The sequence below is a fragment of the Sparus aurata genome, chromosome 13, assembly GCF_900880675.1.
Source record: "Sparus aurata chromosome 13, fSpaAur1.1, whole genome shotgun sequence".
Taxonomy (NCBI): domain Eukaryota; kingdom Metazoa; phylum Chordata; class Actinopteri; order Spariformes; family Sparidae; genus Sparus; species Sparus aurata.
The window spans coordinates 34,973,169-34,995,750 of NC_044199.1; the positions used below are offsets into that span (position 1 = coordinate 34,973,169).

The 22,582-nt window shown below is 43.3% G+C and overlaps 1 protein-coding gene across 1 annotated transcript in view; it reads left to right on the forward strand.

Annotated features, from left to right (window-relative positions):
* Positions 1-22,582, forward strand: part of LOC115593875 (transmembrane protein 132E-like) — a 53,579-nt gene that overhangs the window by 2,030 nt on the left and 28,967 nt on the right. Inside the window, exons 3-4 of the mRNA XM_030437547.1 lie at positions 405-548; positions 9,736-9,941. Of these exons, the coding sequence (XP_030293407.1) occupies positions 405-548; positions 9,736-9,941 (350 nt within the window). The remainder of the gene's footprint in view (positions 1-404; positions 549-9,735; positions 9,942-22,582) is intronic.

Sequence of the window (22,582 nt, forward strand, 5' to 3'; positions counted from 1 at the left end):
CTGCTCAGATGCTGCTACAGTAAATGTCATGTGTTTTATGCAGCCTGAAATTTGAAGCAGGATGCTGTGATTTACCTGCAGGACCCATTACACCACATGTGTTTCCTCGAATGGTTAAGGTGAAGATTATTACCTTTCCTTCCATTCGTTTTTTTCATCCCCATTTCAGCGACTTCCAGTTGCTCACCAAATGAACAGAGTACTTGAAATGAAAATGTCAGTTGATGAAATCCAATGAAAGTCGTCTCAGTGAAATGAGTTCTGGTCTGCCACTGAGAGCAGCACCTGAGAGAGCGGGAGCCCCGGTGCTAATGGTTTTAAATGTGGACATCAGTAATGCTGATGAAATATCAGAGAACATCTCCGTCTGCCTCCGCCGCTTCATGAATATCTTCTCTCCGTAGGACACTGAGATTATCAACACGGCCATTCTGACCGGACGCACCGTGGCCATTCCCGTCAAAATGGTCTCCATAGAGATGAACGGAGCCGTCACTGACGTCTCAGCCTTTGTGCAGTGCAAGTCCTCCAACGAAGACATCGTTAAGGTACGGTAAACCTCGTTTCCTCAACATCTGATGTCAGTTTACAAAATATAATCTCTTTACTCCTCCATGATCCTGAGGAGTGGCCCGACATCACATCACAACATGAGGAGAGCATCACCGCTTCATCCTGGCCTCCTCCATATGCACTCATCATCTGATTCTTGCTCTATGCTTCAGAAAATCACTGCATGTTCGTAGAACTCTACAGATAAAGCGAGAGCAGCTCCAGCGGATGCTTTCTGAAGCTCCCCGCCTGCAGACTCCATCTCCTGTTGTTCACATCAGAGCGGTGTCAGAGGACGCCGGAACAATCAGCGCTCGCAGACGCAGACGTATCGTCTCGTTTGTTGATTAAATAAATTAAAGTGGGATCACAACAACTTGCAGAGCACATTACAGGCCGTGATTACGCCCTTATTATTTTCTCCAGTCGATTACAATCATAATAGATTCCACTATAGGCAGATTGCATAATTGTATAGGCAGCACGCTGAGGTGTGCAGAGCTGTTTTGCACTGCTGATCTTATTAAAAGTGATGGTGCACGAGGGAGATGTGACCTCAGATGAAGTAAACAGTCTCCTGTATGATATTATATTCAAATATAAAGCGGAGCGCCTCGTTCCTCCTCCCAGCTCTCTCTCATGCTAATTATCATAATACTAATATAATAATGACTCCTTATATCACCACATCAGCTGACATTTTATATTATAAGAAGCATGAGTTCATAAATAATAGAACCCGTATCGGTCCTTATAAGATGGTTAACATTGATAACATCATAGTATCATGATCAACACTTTATTGGTGGATTCATAAGAACCTTGTTTATGAACACTTCAGATCTCATGTCCACTGTCATGTGTGTACAGATTGTGTCTTTTAAAGACTTATAAGTGCGGCACGCTGAACGAGGAGCCCACACAAAGCTCCGTGATGAGGCCACACCTCAGGTGAAACCTGTTTTTAGGCTGGTGCATCGTACAAACGCTGCTGATGAGCAGAGCTCCATCGTGGTCTTTGTGATCTGATGAAGAATTAAACACAAACTGAAAATGTGTTTCATAGTTTTAATAAATAAACTAAGACATGAAGGATTTAGTTGTTTCCTGCTGTGCTGCGTTTGCTTTGTTAGATGAAGAAACTACATATTATTTCTCAACACGTGTCTTTCTTCTTCCGTCACTGTTAGTTGCACAGAGGTGAAGCTTGATGAAGGAGGATGTGATTGTATATTGTGTCTGCAGCTCCCGCCCTCTCTCTCTAATGATCACCGTCTCACATGTGTTTAATGGACAAAGAGACGGTTACACTCCTGCAGGTCGGACACACCCAGGCTGCCTGTGTCAGCTCGCTCCACACAAACTTCAAACCCAGATGAAGGAGATGCTTTTTACACGCTGCTTTAAATCTGAGACTGTGAGCAGAAACCTCCTCCAGACCGGGTCAGGTGTGCAGCAGTCGTTACCATGGTGACGGAGCCAGGTTAAAGAAGGCCCACCGCCTGTGTCGCTGAAAGATCAACAGAGCTCACTAACACATTAATCTGTCTCCAGTGAGGGTCGTCTCTGAACACCCACAGGCTGCTGTTACCGTTCTGCAGGGAAGCTGCCACATTTGTACTAAACCGGTTTATTCTGTATTCTTTTTCTCCAACTGAATCTTATCAAACAAAAACTACATTAGATCAACTTTGTTGTCTTTATGCACATTGTTTCCTCCAGTAAAGTTCAGGTACTTTGTGTAAAAACAAAAGTAGAAGTACTGATTCAGCTTGTGTACTCCAGTAAAGTAATAGATTACTCTGACATGTACTCAGAGTATCAGAGTAAAAAGTCTCCCTCTGAAGGACATTTGTGGTCAAAGCTAACTGAAGCTCACGTCATATTAATAGAATTCAAAGACTTTTAAAGTTAAAGGTAGAATCAGTAGGATTTGTCCCAGCTGTTCCTGAACGCACCACAAAGACAGTTGATTGTTGAGTGTCATTCCCAGGACGTCAAATAGACACATGTTGGGTTGGTAAAGCGTCCCGAGCAGCAACAAAGAGAGAAAATCAGAAACTCTCTGCAGATACGAGACACTAACACGCCTTTTCTCCACATTCCAGTCTCCCTGTTCTGAAGCTGTGAGGAGGAGAAAGTTCAGATGTAGAGAGGAGAAGTCACACAGATACTCAGAGTACACAGACAGCAAACATGTACTGAAGGAGAGTAACTAAGTATTTGTACTTTACTTCCCTCCTCTGGACCAGGAAATGTAGTTTATCATCTAACTAGAAGTGCAAAGATGTGTAGAATGTGCACACAGGTACAATATTATAATTATTATGGATGGGTGGATATGAAGAGGAGACATACCTGCAGTATGAACCTGTGCAGGTGTATAAATACAGTATAATACTAATAATGCTCATAATAATGTTTAAATTGGACCGCGCTGGTTTCTTATATTTGAACTCTGGTCTGTGTGCAGAATCTCTTTGTTCACTCAATAATAAAAACGACTTACTGTATTCAGACTAATGAAATCCTCGCGGTGCTTCAGCAGCGGCTCAAGGTCGGCTGAGGCCGGTTTGATTGTACGTTTTACACACTGAGGCAGGAAACCATAAACCCCATCAGATCCTGACTCCAGTCACATCGTATCACTTCTTATTAAAGACCAGTATCTGCCCAATATATTTCCACTGTGATTTACTGGACGATGAATGAAAGTGTGTCTCGCAGCAGAGCTCAGATCAGTGTTTCCTGTACGCCGTCAGTAGAAGAGAACAGGTGTTGCGTCGGGACGACTGGCCATCAGCTCGTCGTTCATCATGTTTCATTATCCATTACAGACGCGGTGCTGGTCCATGTGATATTGAGTGGGCCTGCTTCAGTGCTCCTGCCATTGAACATTCGAGGCTAATTTAAAATGAGCCCTTCAGGCGAAGGAAATACAAGAGTCATGACAGTTCAATAAAACATCAGCCAGAATACAGAAATAAAAGATTCACCCAACAAAGCTCCAACAGGCCAAACATTACTGCAGACTGTTTGTGGACCGCACACGTCACTGCTGCACCAGAACAACACCAATGACTCACCGGATCGGCCCGCTTTTATTTTGTTTTCTTCCAACTTTACAGCTCTGCTTAGTTGTTAACATTCAGGAAACATCACGCTTTGGCTTCAAACATCTGCCTCTGTCTCCACAAACACGTCTGGAGAAACAATGTGTGATTAACTCACTCGGTGTTTCCAGCGAGCGTCCACCAGCACCTGGTATGTGCAGCGCAGCAAGGTGCTGGGTTAGAGGGTGATCATGGTTCGGATTAAAATAGACTTCCCCTGATGAAGCTTTGTTCTCAGCCAGCATTCTTCTTATCTAAATGTTTGCCAGCCCACAGGCGGGTGTGTTTTTCCTCCACCTCTGAGAGTAAAAATAGGTGAGAGGCTGTCACTTCTCCACTGGAACTTTTATTTATTTCTTCAGTTCTTTCTTATGCTGAAATAACTAAGCCGCCGTGTGCATCAAGAGCCTGAAGCAGATAAACCAGGCCTGTGTGTGCACAGTCGTATCTGCGTGTGTGTGCATGTGCAGGAGGAATCATTAAGGCTCCCTCGCTGTACGAGGACAGAGGAAGGAGGCGGTGGGAGAGCGTCGGGGGGCTGGAGCGACTCGCCGGCCATCATCCTCTCCCTGGCACAGTGACTCACAGAGCCCATGTGAACACAGAGATAAGGCCTTGTGTCTGCACATCACATCTCATGCCTGCAGCCATCCTGCACACATACTGTATCAGACCCAGGGCTCCTCGTCACTGCAACACATGCATATCAGTGTGACGCATTTACATTAACACAAATCCAGATTTAGCATCTAAAGATGAGAAATGAGCTGCTGACACCGGGACAGACCGGGTCCGGCTGCAGCTCGGACTGAACTGTGCAGGAGGTGGAAGACAGACGTCACGTGACGACATGAGGAATGTGATTACTTCTTATAGTAAACATTATATAGTAAACATTCAGGACTGTAATCTTAATAATTCACTTCACACAGATATCAAAAACAAAACATAATTAACTGTAGCTCACTGTGAAAAAAACACACATTGTGATGAACTGTGGAGGTTTACCTGTAGTGTCTCTCATCACCTCACTGACCTGAGTTCAGTTCACATTAACACGCTGTGATGTTTCTGACAGCTGACTGAACTGTAGAACTCGACTGGCCTGCACAGATCTTCTCCTTCCTTCACATTGTTCACAAAGCTTTTTGTTTGAACGCTGAATGTGAGCCAGACGTTATCACCAGACCTCAGTGTTGGACCTCATGAATCCTATTGTGGCCGAATGGGAGCAAATCCCTGCAGCAAGGCTCAGAAATCTTCTGGAAAGTTTTCCCGCATGAGGCTTTTAGCAGATTATGAAACTAGTTGCAACATCACCAAACTCCCTTAAAAAATGTAGTGATTTTAGGAGTTGTTGAGTTAAAACAAACTTTATAAACATTATGAAATTCTGTCTCTGACAGATTCTAACTCATCATGTCCTGCTTGTAAATTCTGCATTAAATGTAATACATAAAGCAAACTAACACAATCCCACCAGACTCCCTTAACAAATCAGCTAATTTTAGGAGTTGTTGAGTAGCCTAAAACTTTATAAACATTATGAAACTGCATCTCTGACAGATTGTAACTCATACCAGCCTGTCTGCTTCTGTGTCTAAAGTGCTAAAGTCTTACCTGCCAACATTGATCAGCTGTTTGAACACACTGTTTACACTGATTTCACCATTTACACTCCATTTATGAAAGAAGAAACATGTTATTGATCTAAACATGTCACATGTTACAAAGACACTAAACAGTAACAATAAAGGCTACTTCTTTGTCCCCGTGGAGAAAGTCCCCAGACTCCCTTAACAAATGTGTCAGTTTAGTGAGTTGTTGAGTTGGAGACACTTTATAAACTCTGTGAAACTCTGTCTCTGACTTATTCTGCATTATTTGGACCTTCTTGTTCATTCAGCAAATGTTCTACATGAACTTCTTTCTGTCTTTGTGTGAATAACCTTGTGCATGTTGGTCCCTGAGGACAGATATAGTATCTTATATAAACAGAGTCATGGCATCATTTTGGTTTTGTCTGCTGCGGTCTTGCTTCAGAGTTCTGCCTCCATCTGACAGCTGAGATGAATGGAAACTAAATTGTCGTCAGGCTACAGCTCACTTCTTTTATTATGAAATCAATAAAAATATGAGGATTTTTTAAATTACATCCAAACATTTCCAAAAGTGGGAGCTTTCCAGAACAACACATCATTCTCACACTCACCATCATTAATCCTCCCAACAACAGGCTAATGGGGGCTGGCTCATTTAGCTAACAGAGCTAAATGAACTCGTTGGTCGCGCTGCTCTTGAAGCCAGCTCACATCCATCACATGAAGAAAAGCTTTACAGCAGCTCCAAGACACAATCCCAGTAATGCTAGCCATATGTCAGCTCTCATTCAGCGTTCATTTAATACATATGTTATCGCTAACTGGAAACTCCATTTGGCAGAATGCTGGGGCGATTAATTCAGCGAATATTCAAATTTCAGAACCGGGATAATTGCGGTTTCTGTTGGAGACTCGTGCCAGGGGACGTCATCAACATGCCTCCATTTTTCTCCCGCGCTCATCTATTCTTTGTTATTCTTTGACTTTGAGACGTGGGAGAGAAATCACTTGACGTCCTGTCGAGTGTTTGAGAGCGGGAACAGCAGCAGCCAGCTGAGTGTTGGTTCTGACCACCTCTGGGATGATAACAGCTCCAACATGTTCAGGCTTTTGTTTATTTCTACATTGATCTGTGGCGTCGACCAGCTGGCACATACATCTGCATGTGTAACCGTGGTAACTCGAGTCCAGGATGTTGCGTGTCGTATTCTTTCTCCCGTCACCTTTCCTGCTGTCACATTAATGTTCAACATGCTCTATAAATTAAAATCTGTATACTGTCCTGTCCACAGAACATCCTCCTCCACCACATTCAGAGACAACATCCACACAGGACTCCAATGTTCTTGTTTCGCTGCAGTGACTCAGTTTACTGGTTTATTCATCAAATAGTGAATTACGAGTTACAGCCTAATTTACACCCTCATAATAAGTTAACACGTCTCTAAAAGAAAACTAAAGAGGGAACTTATCGTACATCTATAACTAACGAGTAGATAAAGGTTCATCACGTTTCTGTTCTCTACTTGTTTCTGTCGCCCCCAACAGGCCAAAACCATCATTATTATTAGGGAGGAGGGGAGTTGCATCATGGGAAGTGTAGGAGCCCAAGTCTTTGGATCATGATGCATACTGAGGACCAACAGTCAAGAAGTCTCTGCTGCATCGGTTTAAAGCGGGAACTGTGAACGCGGTTTTACTGAGAAGCTCCAGAAATGTTCAGTGGACTACGAGCCTTCACCTGGTGGAGGTGAACTGGTCTCTGGTACCTCTCCTGCCTCTGTGGAGGTTCAGGACTAAATGTCTGAAGTATCTCTTGGGGTGTAAATGATGAGCCAGTGTTAACAGTGTGCTGGTCAGGGTGGATAACATGTTGTGGTGATGAATGTGTTGTTGGTGCAGAATGTGGCTGAGCAGAGAATCAGCTGCTCTGTGTTCATGAATGATCACGTCCGGATGCTATTAAAGCGCTGCTAGCTTGAAGGACAGAAGCTGCTGCCTCCACTGGAACCGTTTGGGAAATTAATTCAGTTAATGTTATGGAATAAATGTGTGAGAGGTCCTGAGGTGTCCTCACCTTTATTAACCTCGCCGGTCGTTCCCTGAGCGTCACGTGACCGCTGCAGCACCAACAGCAGGCAGCGCCCTCACTTGTCCTGACGATCCGTCTCCACCCAGGCAATCTGCTGGCACCACGGAGGATGCCACAGCGCATTAGCAGCAGTGTGACGGCGTGTGGCGGCTCAGTGTGTGAAAGCCCTCCTCAGCGAGCCCCCACAGGGCCACTGATACCCGCAGTTGCTAACAGCTTTTGACTCGCAATTAGCCGGCCAAGTTTATCAGCAGCAGTAGCCGCAGGAGCTGAAGCGGCGCTGCAGCGGCGGCGCTCCGTCAGTGTGTGCGTGCGTGCACGTGTGTGTGTGGCTGCAGGCGGAGGGAGTACATGTCAGGCAGATGTTCTCGACTCACTCTCGTGCAGCAGGCCACGCTGTGATTAATCAAGGTGGCCGGGGTCACTGTGGTGAGTTACTTCTTCTTCTTCTGCAGCTCAGACCGAGCAGACAGAACAATAACACAGAGGAGCTGATACTGCAGGAGCCGGAGGTCAGACCCTGCACAACTGCATTAACTGAAGCAGAGGGAAAGACTGTCATCTTAAGAAGTCCCTCCACCCTCCACCCCCCCGCCAGTCTGCATGGAGGGGGAATTATATTACCCGGACCTCCTCCCAGTTATGATGAATCCCCAGCCCTGAGAAGACTGGCCAGCCCGACCTCCATTTGCAGGAGATTAGATCCTCTGATTACAATGCCAGCTACCTCCCACCACTAGATAAATCTTCGACGGGAGCCCAAAAGCAAAGCCCTCCAGATCCATCGCAGTTAATAATTTAGTGTTAGAGGGGGACAAGTATTTATGATAATTCAAATAGAGCCGGAGCTTTCTGACGAGATGGGGAAGCTAAAGAATGGCTTTAAGTTAAAAATGGCATTTGCTGAGCGTTAAATTTAGAACCGTCCATATATTGAGTCCACACTCTGTCGCAGATGAGCCCACGCTACAGAGCCGCCTCATGAGACACGTGAATATGTTTGTTAATGTGGCGTGTAGGTGTGATGAGCTGAAGTTCATGTGAAATGTGGCGCTGCTGTCAGCCTTCATGTGATATGAATTATGTGTTTGCCTAAAAGCTTGTGTTGGCAGATCATGTGTCTAATTGTTCATAGATCATGATGCAGCGAGCGGGCGGCGGAGGTGCAGGGCCAGAGACGTGGCCTGCATCACTAATTCACACTGAACACGCTCAACAAACACTGAGTTACTACCAAGACATCATTTGACTGCATAAAAGATGCAAATGAGATCCGAGCAGAACTCAGCCAGCAGCTTTGTTTACAGCTGCGGATCAGCACCGAGCCGTCAAGGCCGCAGAGAAACCTGCTGACTGCACGGCCTCAGTGGAAACACCGTGATGCATATTCACATTCACATCATCTTAAGAGTCAAACAGGCTCCTCCTGATATCAAGTCAAGGACAGTCTGAGCGTGTAGGTGTTGAGATGTATCATGTTACCTGATTATATCACTGTTTTAATGGTGACTCTTCAGAACCGTTCACACAGAAACCTAGTCATCCTCCTCCTGATGATATAAAGTCGGTGAAGTGTCGAAGTCCACAGAACAGTTCTGCTAAACAGCTGAAGTGTCTGCAGACATCAGATGGATCCACACAGCTCGGCTCATCCTGCACCACATCCATCAGGACTGGAGATCGTTCTGGTTTCACTGTAGATTTGATTCAGATTAGTGGATTATTAATGAAATAGTGAATCATGACTTACAGACTTATTTTAAACTCTCCTAACGTTCACTAAACGAGAGAATACTGGACTCAGAAACATGATTTCAAATGAAAGATAAAGTTGCTCGTTAACTTCTGGATTCATAAAAAACAACAATGTAGACGAACAATCACCTGCTGCAGGTGATCACAGGTCGCTAACACCGTTAGCTTAGCAGCTCCAGTGAAGATGTGGTCGTTGCTGTCTGTCTGTTCTGCCTGCATGTATAAATGATCTCTGAGGTATGATAGAGTTTGAGGAGTCTGTGTTGGCAGAACCTTTTTATAACCCTAACCATGTGTTCTTCCCCTGAACCGAAGCGGACCATGAGCACAGAGAAACACATAGAAACATAAAGTTGATCCGTGTTCAATGTTTAATTGTTGGCTAACTGATTGTGTCAGACAGAATCAAGTGTTTTATGTGCCGTGAACTTTCACACCTCATATCTCTGCTGTGTATTTGCTCTGCACAAAGTATCAACCTTGAGAATCTCTGTGATGAATTGTGGCGCCGACAGCCGCGTCCATACTGTGTCGTATATCATCACACATCACTGAGATCCTCCGCCACCATCGTGACCATTACCATATAGATGGTCTGACTTCTGACCCTGATCTGTCCTAGGTGTCCATGAATTGTGACTACGTGTTCGTCAACGGGAAGGAGACGCGGGGGTCCATGAACGCGAGGGTCGTCTTCAGCTACGAGCACCTGAGCGCGCCGCTGGAGCTCACCGTCTGGGTGCCCAAACTTCCTCTGCAGGTGGAACTTTCTGACACCAACCTGAGCTTCATTAAAGGCTGGAGGGTCCCCATCCTGCCCGACCGGAGGTGAGGCACCGTCACAACTCGTGGTTATGTCTCACTCCTCTGTGCTGTCTGTCCTCCCCTCGTCTGTACTCGAGGGGTTAGAGCAACAGAGGAGGCATTAGGTGTAATGGAGGTTTTGGATGTACTGTATTTATCCATAAACAGCAGAGGACTCATGATCTGAAGAGGTTCCTGCAGTAGTACACATGGCTCCAGCCTCCTCTCTGTTATCCAGGATTTGATGTGCAGTTGCTTGTTTTGCTCCACTTAGACGTTCTGTCTCAGGTACACAGCAGAACTGTTCTCACACATCCAGGCTCTCAAGTGCAAATGTTCTATGAGGTTGTTATCATGTTTGTGTCGTTCCCATCCGAACCCTCCCACACTTAGACTCTGAGCACCAACACAGGAATATCTGTCGTTCTGTGAGGGAGATAATGAAGCTTTTGGACCAACAAGAAGGTCGTCTGAGGAGTGATGAGGACTCAGAGTGATGCTCAGCTGTCGATGTAGAACCACAGCTGACTCTTTCTTTGTGAACTGCATCACGACTACTACGATAACAACTGGTTAGCTTCAGCACAATTCAGATTTTACACGTGAAATTTGAAATTGAAAACAACCTCATAACATCATAACTCTAAAGTCAGCCTCTGTGTCTCCATGTGTCTCTGTCCAGATGAACGTAACAGATAGAGAGCTCCAACAAAATCATCTTTAGTGGATTCACTGTCAGGATATTATTTTATATTTAACATATGAGTTTGCAGAGATATCTCTGTTAATGATCCGTCAAAGATCCGGTGTGAAGCTTTTTCACATCGTCCGTATCTTTGACAAATACAGTGAATGAATCTGAGTGAATCTAAACATTCTTTAAACAACAGTTTTATTGAGAAAAAGACCAGCACACTGTCAAACACAGTCTTTAGAAGTTACAGCTCCTCTTTATCAGTCAGTCGGCAGCGACACACTTACAGACTGCGTGTCCTCTGAACACAGCGTTTAAAGACGGAGTCTTTCAGGAAGATTAAAGTCTGTTTAACCACAAACTTCAACAAGAATTCCCCCGCGGCTCTGACAGGAAACACTTAAAGATCCAGATCAGGGGCGTCGCTAGGAGTGGAAAACATCCGGGGCTCAGCCCCGCAGACAGTGCTGCTATTTACAGCTAGAAAACGTGCATCTCTCTCCTCCCTACATTGTTGTTTGTGTTTGTGTCGACTTGTCACAGATGTAACGTCACCACCAGAGACGCAAGAAGAAAAACACAGTCATTTAACAGAGACTACACACACCACCACAATTCTGATTTGATTTACCACAGCGGGCAAAATTAGAAATCAAAATTACAACAATTAACACATTCGCCTACCCGGTGTCAAGGTGACCATATAGAGGTTGAATTCACAGCGGGACTGAATCTGTGCAAGCGAGCTATCCCTGCTGCTCCTCAGAGGCTGGAGGAGATGATTCTCACTCTCCACGTCTACTTACGTATATCCATAATAAATGACTACTATAAACCTCCGTATATCTACAATAACTGACTACTATAAACCTCCGTATGTCTACAATAACTGACTACTATAAACCTCCGTACATCCACAATAACTGACTACTATAAACCTCCGTACATCCACAATAACTGACTACTATAAACCTCCGTACATCCACAATAACTGACTACTATGAATCTCCGTATATCCACAATAACTGACTACTATAAACCTCCGTATATCTACAATAACTGACTACAATAAACCTCCGTATATCTACAATAACTGACTACTATAAACCTCCGTATATCTACAATAACTGACTACTCTGAACCTCCGTATTTCCACAATAACTGACTACTATGAACCTCCGTATATCTACAATAACTGACTACTATAAACCTCCGTATATCTACAATAACTGACTACTATAAACCTCCGTATATCTACAATAACTGACTACTATAAACCTCCGTATATCTACAATAACTGACTACTATAAACCTCCGTACATCCACAATAACTGACTACTATAAACCTCCGTACATCCACAATAACTGACTACTATAAACCTCCGTACATCCACAATAACTGACTACTATAAACCTCCGTACATCCACAATAACTGACTACTATAAACCTCCGTACATCCACAATAACTGACTACTATAAACCTCCGTACATCCACAATAACTGACTACTATAAACCTCCGTACATCCACAATAACTGACTACTATAAACCTCCGTACATCCACAATAACTGACTACTATAAACCTCCGTATATCCACAATAACTGACTACTATAAACCTCCGTATATCCACAATAACTGACTACTATAAACCTCCGTATATCCACAATAACTGACTACTATGAACCTCCGTATATCCACAATAACTGACTACTATGAACCTCCGTATATCCACAATAACTGACTACAATAAACCTCCGTACATCCACAATAACTGACTACTATAAACCTCCGTACATCCACAATAACTGACTACTATGAACCTCTGTATATCTACAATAACTGACTACTATAAACCTCCGTATATCCGTAATAACTGACTACTATAAACCTCCGTATATCCGTAATAACTGACTACTATAAACCTCCGTATATCTACAATAACTGACTACTATAAACCTCCGTATATCCGTAATAACTGACTACTATAAACCTCTGTATATCCACAATAACTGACTACTATAAACCTCCATATATCCGTAATAACTGACTACTATAAACCTCCGTATATCCGTAATAACTGACTACTATAAACCTCTGTATATCCACAATAACTGACTACTATAAACCTCCATATATCCGTAATAACTGACTAATATAAACCTCCGTATATCCGTAATAACTGACTACTATAAACCTCCGTATATCTACAATAACTGACTACTATAAACCTCCATATATCCACAATAACTGACCACTATAAACCTCCATATATCCACAATAACCATATATCCACAATAACTGACTACTATAAACCTCCATATATCCACAATAACTGACTACTATAAACCTCCGTACATCCACAATAACTGACTACTATAAACCTCCATATATCTACAATAACTGACTACTATAAACCTCCATATATCCACAATAACTGACCACTATAAACCTCCATATATCCACAATAACCATATATCCACAATAACTGACTACTATAAACCTCCATATATCCACAATAACTGACTACTATAAACCTCCGTACATCCACAATAACTGACTACTATAAACCTCTGTATATCTGCAGTAACTGACTGCTATAAACCTCCGTATGTCCACAATAATTAACTACTATAAACCTCCGTATATCCATAATAACTGACTACTATAAACCTCCGTATATCCACAATAACTGACTGCTATAAACCTCCGTATATCTACAATAACTGACTACTATAAACCTCCATATATCCACAATAACTGACCACTATAAACCTCCATATATCCACAATAACCATATATCCACAATAACTGACCACTATAAACCTCCGTATATCCACAATAACTGACTACTATAAACCTCCATATATCCACAATAACTGACCACTATAAACGTCCATATATCCACAATAACTGACTACTATAAACCTCCGTATATCCACAATAACGGACTACTATAAACCTCCGTATATCCACAATAACTGACTACTATAAACCTCCGTATATCCACAATAACTGACTACTATAAACCTCCGTACATCCACAATAACTGACTACTATAAACCTCCGTATATCCACAATAACTGACTACTATAAACCTCCGTATGTCCACAATAATTAACTACTATAAACCTCTGTATATCCATAATAACTGACTACTATAAACCTCCGTATATCCACAATAACTGACTACTATAAACCTCCGTATATCCATAATAACTGACTACTATAAACCTCCGTATATCCATAATAACTGACTACTATAAACCTCCGTATATCCACAATAACGGACTACTATAAACCTCCGTATATCCACAATAACGGACTACTATAAACCTCCGTACATCCACAATAACTGACTACTATAAACCTCCGTACGTCCACAATAACTGACTACTATAAACCTCCGTACGTCCACAATAACTGACTACTATAAACCTCCGTACGTCCACAATAACGGACTACTATAAACCTCCGTATATCCACAATAACGGACTACTATAAACCTCCGTACATCCACAATAACTGACTACTATAAACCTCCGTACATCCACAATAACTGACTACTATAAACCTCCGTACATCCACAATAACTGACTACTATAAACCTCCGTACGTCCACAATAACTGACTACTATAAACCTCCGTACGTCCACAATAACGGACTACTATAAACCTCCGTATATCCACAATAACGGACTACTATAAACCTCCGTACATCCACAATAACTGACTACTATAAACCTCCGTACATCCACAATAACTGACTACTATAAACCTCCGTACGTCCACAATAACTGACTACTATAAACCTCCGTACGTCCCACAATAACTGACTACTATAAACCTCCGTACGTCCACAATAACTGACTACTATAAACCTCTGTATGTCCACAATAACTGACTACTATAAACCTCTGTATATCCATAATAACTGACTACTATAAACCTCCGTATATCCATAATAACTGACTACTATAAACCTCCGTATATCCATAATAACTGACTACTATAAACCTCCGTATATCCACAATAACTGACTACTATAAACCTCCGTATATCCACAATAACTGACTACTATAAACCTCCGTATATCCACAATAACTGACTACTATAAACCTCAGTATATCCACAATAACTGACTACTATAAACCTCTGTATATCTACAATAACTGACTACTATAAACCTCTGTATATCTACAGTAACTGACTTTTATAAACCTCCGTATGTCCACAATAATTAACTACTATAAACCTCCGTATATCCATAATAACTGACTACTATAAACCTCCGTATATCCGTAATAACTGACTACTATAAACCTCCGTATATCCATAATAACTTACTACTATAAACCCCCGTATATCCATAATAACTGACTACTATAAACCTCCGTATATCCACAATAACTGACTACTATAAACCTCAGTATATCCACAATAACTGACTACTATAAACCTCTGTATATCTACAATAACTGACTACTATAAACCTCTGTATATCTACAGTAACTGACTTTTATAAACCTCCGTATGTCCACAATAATTAACTACTATAAACCTCCGTATATCCATAATAACTGACTACTATAAACCTCCGTATATCCGTAATAACTGACTACTATAAACCTCCGTATATCCATAATAACTTACTACTATAAACCCCCGTATATCCATAATAACTGACTACTATAAACCTCCGTATATCCATAGTAACTGACTTATATAAACCTCCGTATGTACACAATAATTAACTACTATAAACCTCCGTATATCCACAATAACTGACTACTAAAAACCTCCGTACATCCACAATAACTGACTACTATAAACCTCCGTATATCCGTGATAACTGACTACTATAAACCTCCGTATATCTACAATAACTGACTACTATAAACCTCCGTACATCCACAATAACTGACTACTATAAACCTCCGTATATCTACAATAACTACTACAGGTTGAAAACAGGCGGTTTGATATGTAAACTAGCTGAATGATTATTATACACTGTCACATTTTTAATGATCAGACTCACATGATGCTTCATTTCTTAGTTTTCTTGATTGAGTTGATTGTAGTTTTTATTTTAATGATCAGCCTAAATGACAGCAGTTTTTGTTAAAATTCAACAAAACAAACTACAAAACATGTGTATGTCTAGAAAATACAAGTGACTTTATCCACAAAGATAATAAATATACAATCAACGATGATATTAATGTTTATGATGTCACATTCTGCACAATATTTAAGGGTCAGCTGCAAAGTTAACACAAATATCTTTAATCAAATATGTAAAAACAATCAATCAATCAGAGACGTCCGTCACTCACTGCACTGAAAAAGCACATAATGTCTTTACATGTCGTGTCACAGCTCGCTCATGTTCTCTACACAGTTTAATAAAACACTGATTCTTTACTGCAGATGAGTTTATGAACTATTGATACGTTGACGTTTGACTGATCAGACATGAGGATGGTTATTTATCAGAGCAGATCAATCTTCAGATATATTTCATGATCAGTAGCACTGAGGAGTTTTTCTCTAAATGTCTCGTTGCTCCAACACCTTCAAACATCAGGTTTGGTCCCTGCACACTGTGGAGGATCGGGCTGATCACCGGGCTGCTCACGTTACAGACGCTCTCGTCAATAGAAGGAATCCAGCAGCAATAAAAAGACCGACAAGCTTTTTCCTCCGAACATTAAAATAATAAAGTGTGTAGAAGACGTCTGTGTGGGAGGTTCTGGCTGCTGGAGTCAGGACCTGATGAGAAACACGCTCTCAGGTTAAAGAACCTGAGCTCATTAAAATATCTGTGTATTCATGTCATGCATGGAGCGGCAACAAACAGGCCCACAACCCTTCATTTAGGAAATGTTTAATGGCAGCATTAAGACTGACGCGGGCGGCTGCTGTCGCTGCTGCTGGAGTACATCACCGGCGACCGGATCCATTTCTACCAGACCTGAATACAGATGGCATGTTTAAGGAGCTGTTTGAAGAATTAAGGTATTTCCAATGACCTAGAGTGCTTGGAAAACATCTTGCATCGCCTCATCTCTCAGAGATCCCCAACGGGCTATAATGGGCTGGAGATGCATATTATTCTGACATGTAAAATGTGTCTTAAATCCTCATTTTAGCACCATTCATTCGTTTTACTCAGTGGTTGTAGGAGCTTCAGACGATCAGACGGGTTGTGTTTGTCACACTGTTGATCGGGTCGATCACACGGTTCAACTCTCTATAACAACATTACCTTTATGTTCCTACACTCCCTCAGTATCAAACAGCAGGAGGAATGCTGTACGTTTCTGCAATCAGTGAATCAAACTTTAAATGTATTTATGTTCAGTTTTCAGTTTTATGGTCTGCTAAGTTTTATAAACAGAAACCAGCTGGTTAGTGTTCAGAAAACGTGTTTCAGCTCAACAAACCTGATTTTATCTCCACAAACACGGCTGGCAACGTCCTTTCAGAAATGTCCAGATGTTGTCACCACGTGAACAGCTGCAGAAATACTCACGTCTCATTAAAATATTCAGCTGTGTCTCAACAAACTGGCTACAAAGACATCCGGGTTAGTTCTGCTGGCGGCGCTGAGAGCCGAGCAGGTCTGTGTTCGCTGACGAGGATTGTGTGATGTGATAATGAGCACGAACCTCTTATGTTCATTTATTATCTGAGCCAGTTAGAGCAGAACCTGCAGCTGAGGAAATATACACTGTGTGCTTTATGTGAGACGTTCACATGTTGTTGTGTTGTGTTGTGTTGTGTTGGTTGGACTGTTTTTCTCAAACAAATCGGTGCAGTTTGAAAGTTTCTGTGTGTCTCCACAATTCTTCCAGCCCATTTTGTTTGCATCTGACTTCGCTGTGCCTCCATGAAAACAGCCATCAAAGACCCCTCGTGAGCTATTTTAGTGCTCGATGATTGCCACACCGCCGGGCCGGAGGAATTCATTCCACTGCAGCTGAAGCATTGCTTTCTTGCGTGCTGTCATTTGGATTTACTGAGTGTATGTAATTTTCTTCTCCCTGTAGTTCAGACAAAGAGGGCTGCTATCATTCTGGATGGTGCTACATTCACATCCTGATGAGACGCTTCTTCCCACAGGAGTCTTTGTTTGCAGTCATAATCCTGCTGCTGGACGCGTCCTGTGATGTATGGATATTGCTCTTTTTGTTCCTGTGCTGCAGCAGAACCACAGCGCCTGTTCTGTATCTTAACATTCAGACTCATGTAGCATGTAGCAGCAGCGGCCTCCCGCTGACGTCTGCTCCTCCTGATTGATCGATTCGTTTGTTCTGTATTGAAAACAGCCATCGTCTTATTTCAGGGTAATTGCGCTCGCTGTCGATGTCGAGACTCTCGTGAATCACAGAGTCTGAAAAGTAATAAAGCCGTCACCAAAAACACATCCATCACATGTAACACCGTCACATGGAGGCTGCTGTGGTAAACACATATTTCACACATTAGATGTAAGAAACAAGACGTGATGACATCAGTTTGTATGCTCACAACACAAATTCAATCAAGGTCCATTTACCAGCCGGTTCTGCAGCTCTGGACGGCATCAGACGGGTCATGTGCACAGTTGCCATGGAAATGAAGGCGTGGACTTGTTACATCTCATGTGATTCTTGGATATTTCACACCAAAAATAAAAATCTAAAATCAGGGTCGTCGACAGAAAACAGTTTAAGACGCTGAGCTGCGATCAGAACCTCCTGGTTGGAGACCTGAACAGAAGGACGGGTTTTCATAGAGTGGGTCTCTGGTGAGCCGAGTCCTGAAGTCTGCTGGTTGGATACAGAAGGAAACAGTGAGGACAGGACAACAGCATTTTTATGTTGAATACCTCCAATTTGATTTCTGATTCTCAGGACAGAGTTGAGAATAATTCTCCCCTCTGGTGTGAATCTGTGGCATAAATTAATATTCATCAGTTTCTCTTCATTTATTCATTGTGTGACCGTCTCCCTCAGAGAGGCTGAGCCAGCACTCTGTTGTCAGCTTCTCCCTGCTGATTGACGTCGATGACACACTTTACAACATTCATATCAAACTCTCATTAGAAACAAGAACAATTACTTCCAGGACGATGAGGAGCAACATCACAGCAGAACATTTGTCACAAATCAAAATACAGGATCGATGTGAAACCAGGAGGAAACCCAGAACTATCAGGAAGGATGGCCAGTCCAGGTCAGAGTCCTCAGTGTCACCCAACCCCCACTTCCTGTCAGCTCTCTACTGCCTCTGATTTAAACGAAGAAGGCTAAAATACCCAAAAATTAACATTTCACACAAGAAAACATTCATTTCCAGCCCGATCTCACTCCCAGCGTGTCAGATACAGCAGTGTAGTCATCGTCCTGCGCTTCTGAGATGAAGAGTAGATGTGCTGCGCCGTCACTGTGATGTCACGACTCACTGTGATGTCACGACTCACTGTGATGTCACAACTCACTGTGATGTCACGACTCACTGTGATGTCACGACTCACTGTGATGTCATGACTCACTGTGATGCCATGACTCACTGTGATGCCATGACTCACCGTCCTGGGGGAAAGGTGTTTGTTTGCTGAGTGTCTACACTGGAGATTTGTGATTTGCAAAAAAACAACCTGGACGAGAGCCATCAACACAACGAGACGAGAGCCAACAACCTGCGGACAGGACGGGCAGGTCGGACAGTACGAGAGCGGACGGATGGACACGCCTTCCTGTGGACTCTGAGGACTCTGAGGACTGACAGCTCCTCTCCGGCTCCACCTTACTCCTGTTTGTTCACAGTCGTTATAAAGAGCTGATAACGAATGACACGATGTTTTCGAGGCGTTTTACGTAACACCACAGAAGAAGAAGCGCTCTGATACGATGTAGAGCAGGTCATTAGTCGTCTCAGACACCAAATCACGCTGATTATCTGATGCTGCTGAAGCTGCTTTGTTTATTTGAGTGATTGTCTTTTCATGAAGTCGCTCTCCTTTACTCAACCTCCAACGCTCCCTCTGTTCCTCTCTCTCTCTCTCCCTCCATCCTCTCTCTCTCAATTCAATTCAATTCAAAGAGCTTTATTGGCATGAGGTAACACCGTACATATTGCCAAAGCAAGCATTTAGAATTCAAAATAATAATAACAATAAAGGAGAACAATATTTACAATAAATGAGTTATACTGTATGTATAATATGTATAACTTATGATTTGACTCAGTCATAGTCACATCAGGACTGTAATAACAAAAATAAGAAAACAACAAACAAACAAGCAAATAAACAAAAAAAAATAAAATAAAATAAAATAAATGATTGTCACTTCCTGTCTCTCAGTCTATGGCAGGCACAAAGACTGTGGAAGTCTGTGTGTGTGTCTGTGTGTGCGTGTGTGTGTGTGTGGGTGAGTGTAAGTGTGTGTGTGGGTGAGTGTAAGTGTGTGTGTGTGTGTGTGTGTGTGTGTGTGTGTGCGTGTGCGTGTGTGGTGGTGTTCGTGTGTGTGTGTGTGTGTGTGTGTGTGTTGGTGAGTGTAAGTGTGTGTGTGTGTGTGTGTGTGCGTGTGTGTGCATTTATGTTGATACGAAAAATAAGTAAATACATAAAATAAGTAAATAAATAAATGAATAAGTAAGAGTGAAACAATTAAAAACAAATACAAAGAAGTAAATTCTGAGTAGTTTCTCAGGTTCCACTGGCTGTCCTCAGGTCGTGACATGAGATGATGAATTTGGCTGCAATGTTCTCACATTTGGGTATTTCCCCAAGTAAATATGGGAGTTTCTCCATGTTTGTTGTGTGTTCAAATTCAGGGTGTATTTGTATTATTTTGGGAAAGTGTTGATTTCTCAGAGCCTGGTATTTGGGGCACGAGGTGAGGAAGTGCAGTTCTGACTGGACCTGTTGTCGGTCACAGTGGGAGCAGAGTCTCTCCTCCTCTGGCAGCAGCTCTGTCTGTGCCGACCCTTCTCTACAGCCAGGCTGTGTTCACTGAGTCTGTACATAGTCAAGGCTTTTCTTAATTTAGGATCTGTTACTGTGCTCAGATAATTTGCTAACGCAAAGTTTCTTTTTAGGGTCAGATAACATTTTAATTTACTCTGTCTTTTAGTTGTTTCCTTCCAGTATGCGATGTAGATTTCTTTTTGTTGGTTGATAATTTGGTTTGGTCTGATTGGCTTGGTGTTGTGGTCCCGAGGCTGTCCGGGCCGTGTTGGGTTGTCTGGACAGAACCTCAGGACCAGCTGGCTGAGGGGACTCTTCTCTGGCTTCAGCTCTTGGCAGGTTAAGGCTTTGTGGTGGTATGTGTGGGGGTCACTAGATTTTAGGTGATTGTAAAATTTAATTGCTCTTTTTTGTATTTTCAATATGAGGGGGAATTGGCCGAGTTCTGCTCTACATGCGTTGTTTGGTGTTTTTCTCTGGACGTGCATGATGTTCTTACAGAACTCTGTGTGGAAAGATTCTATTATTGTTTTGTCCCATTTGTCAAATTCATGGTTTAGTTTTGGTCCCCAAATTTCACTGCCATAGAGAATTATTGGTTCTAATACAAATTGGAAAATTTTAAGCCAGATTTTAATTGGAATGTCCAGTTTGATATTTCTTCTAATTGCATAGAAAGCCCTCCTTGCTTTGTCTCTCAGATCTTTCTCTCTCTCTCTCTCTCTCCCTCCGTCCTCTGTTCCTCTCTCTCTCTCTCTCTCCCCCTCCATCCTCTCTCTCTCTCTCTCTCTCCCTCCATCCTCTCTCCCTCTCTCTCTCTCTCTCTCCGTCCTCTCTTCCTTCTCTTGTGCAACGTGACACACAGTGCCCTCCATGCACAGCGAGGTCTCGGGCTGCACTGGGTCGCTGCTACAGTGCAGCAGAATTGCTCACTGGCTGCATTATCCAGTAACATGCTCTAAAAGAAGAAGGAAAGTGTAATCGGGCGGGCAGCCGTGTGCACTGAAGCTTCAGCGTGTTCGTTTGTATCAGAGACTCTAATAAGAACAGACAATATTCTTCTGGGGGAGAAAAAATATCAACCTTATTTTCAGGTACAGACTGAGGAAGGTAAACTTTCTCTGACCTGAGCTCACAGTTGTGAAACTCCTTGACAGAGACGGAGAGCGCCGACTGTCTCACCGGGTTTCTCTCTGCCTTTAACTGAATGAGTAAGTGAGTGTGCCGCCTCAACGTCTGCTGCTGCGGAGTTAACTCGCTTACCTGAAGCACAGCAGCTACTGCATGACCTCCAGCTGCTGTCCGTCCACCGCACACCGCAGGGGTCCAGACCTGGACCAGACCAGTCCAGACCAGTACCAGACCAGTCCAGACCAGTACCAGACCAGACCAGACCAGTCCAGACCAGTCCAGACCAGGTCCAGACCAGTACCAGACCACGTCCAGACCAGACCTGGTCCAGGCCAGTCCAGACCAGTACCAGACCACGTCCAGACCAGTCCAGACCAGTCCAGACCAGTCCAGACCAGTCCAGACCAGGTCCAGACCAGTACCAGACCACGTCCACACCACGTCCAGACCTGGTCCAGGCCAGTCCAGACCAGTCCAGACCAGTCCAGACCAGGTCCAGACCAGTACCAGACCACGTCCACACCACGTCCAGACCTGGTCCAGGCCAGTCCAGACCAGTCCAGACCAGGTCCAGACCTGGACCAGACCAGTCCAGACCAGTACCAGACCTGGTCCAGGCCAGTCCAGACCAGTACCAGACCACGTCCAGACCAGTCCAGACCTGGACCAGACCAGTCCAGACCAGTCCAGAACTGGTCCAGACCACGTCCAGACCAGTCCAGACCACGTCCAGACCAGTCCAGACCTGGACCAGACCAGTACCAGACCAGTCCAGACCAGTACCAGACCACTTCCAGACCAGTCCAGACCTGGACCAGACCAGTCCAGACCAGTCCAGAACTGGTCCAGACCTGGACCAGACCAGTCCAGACCTGGTCCA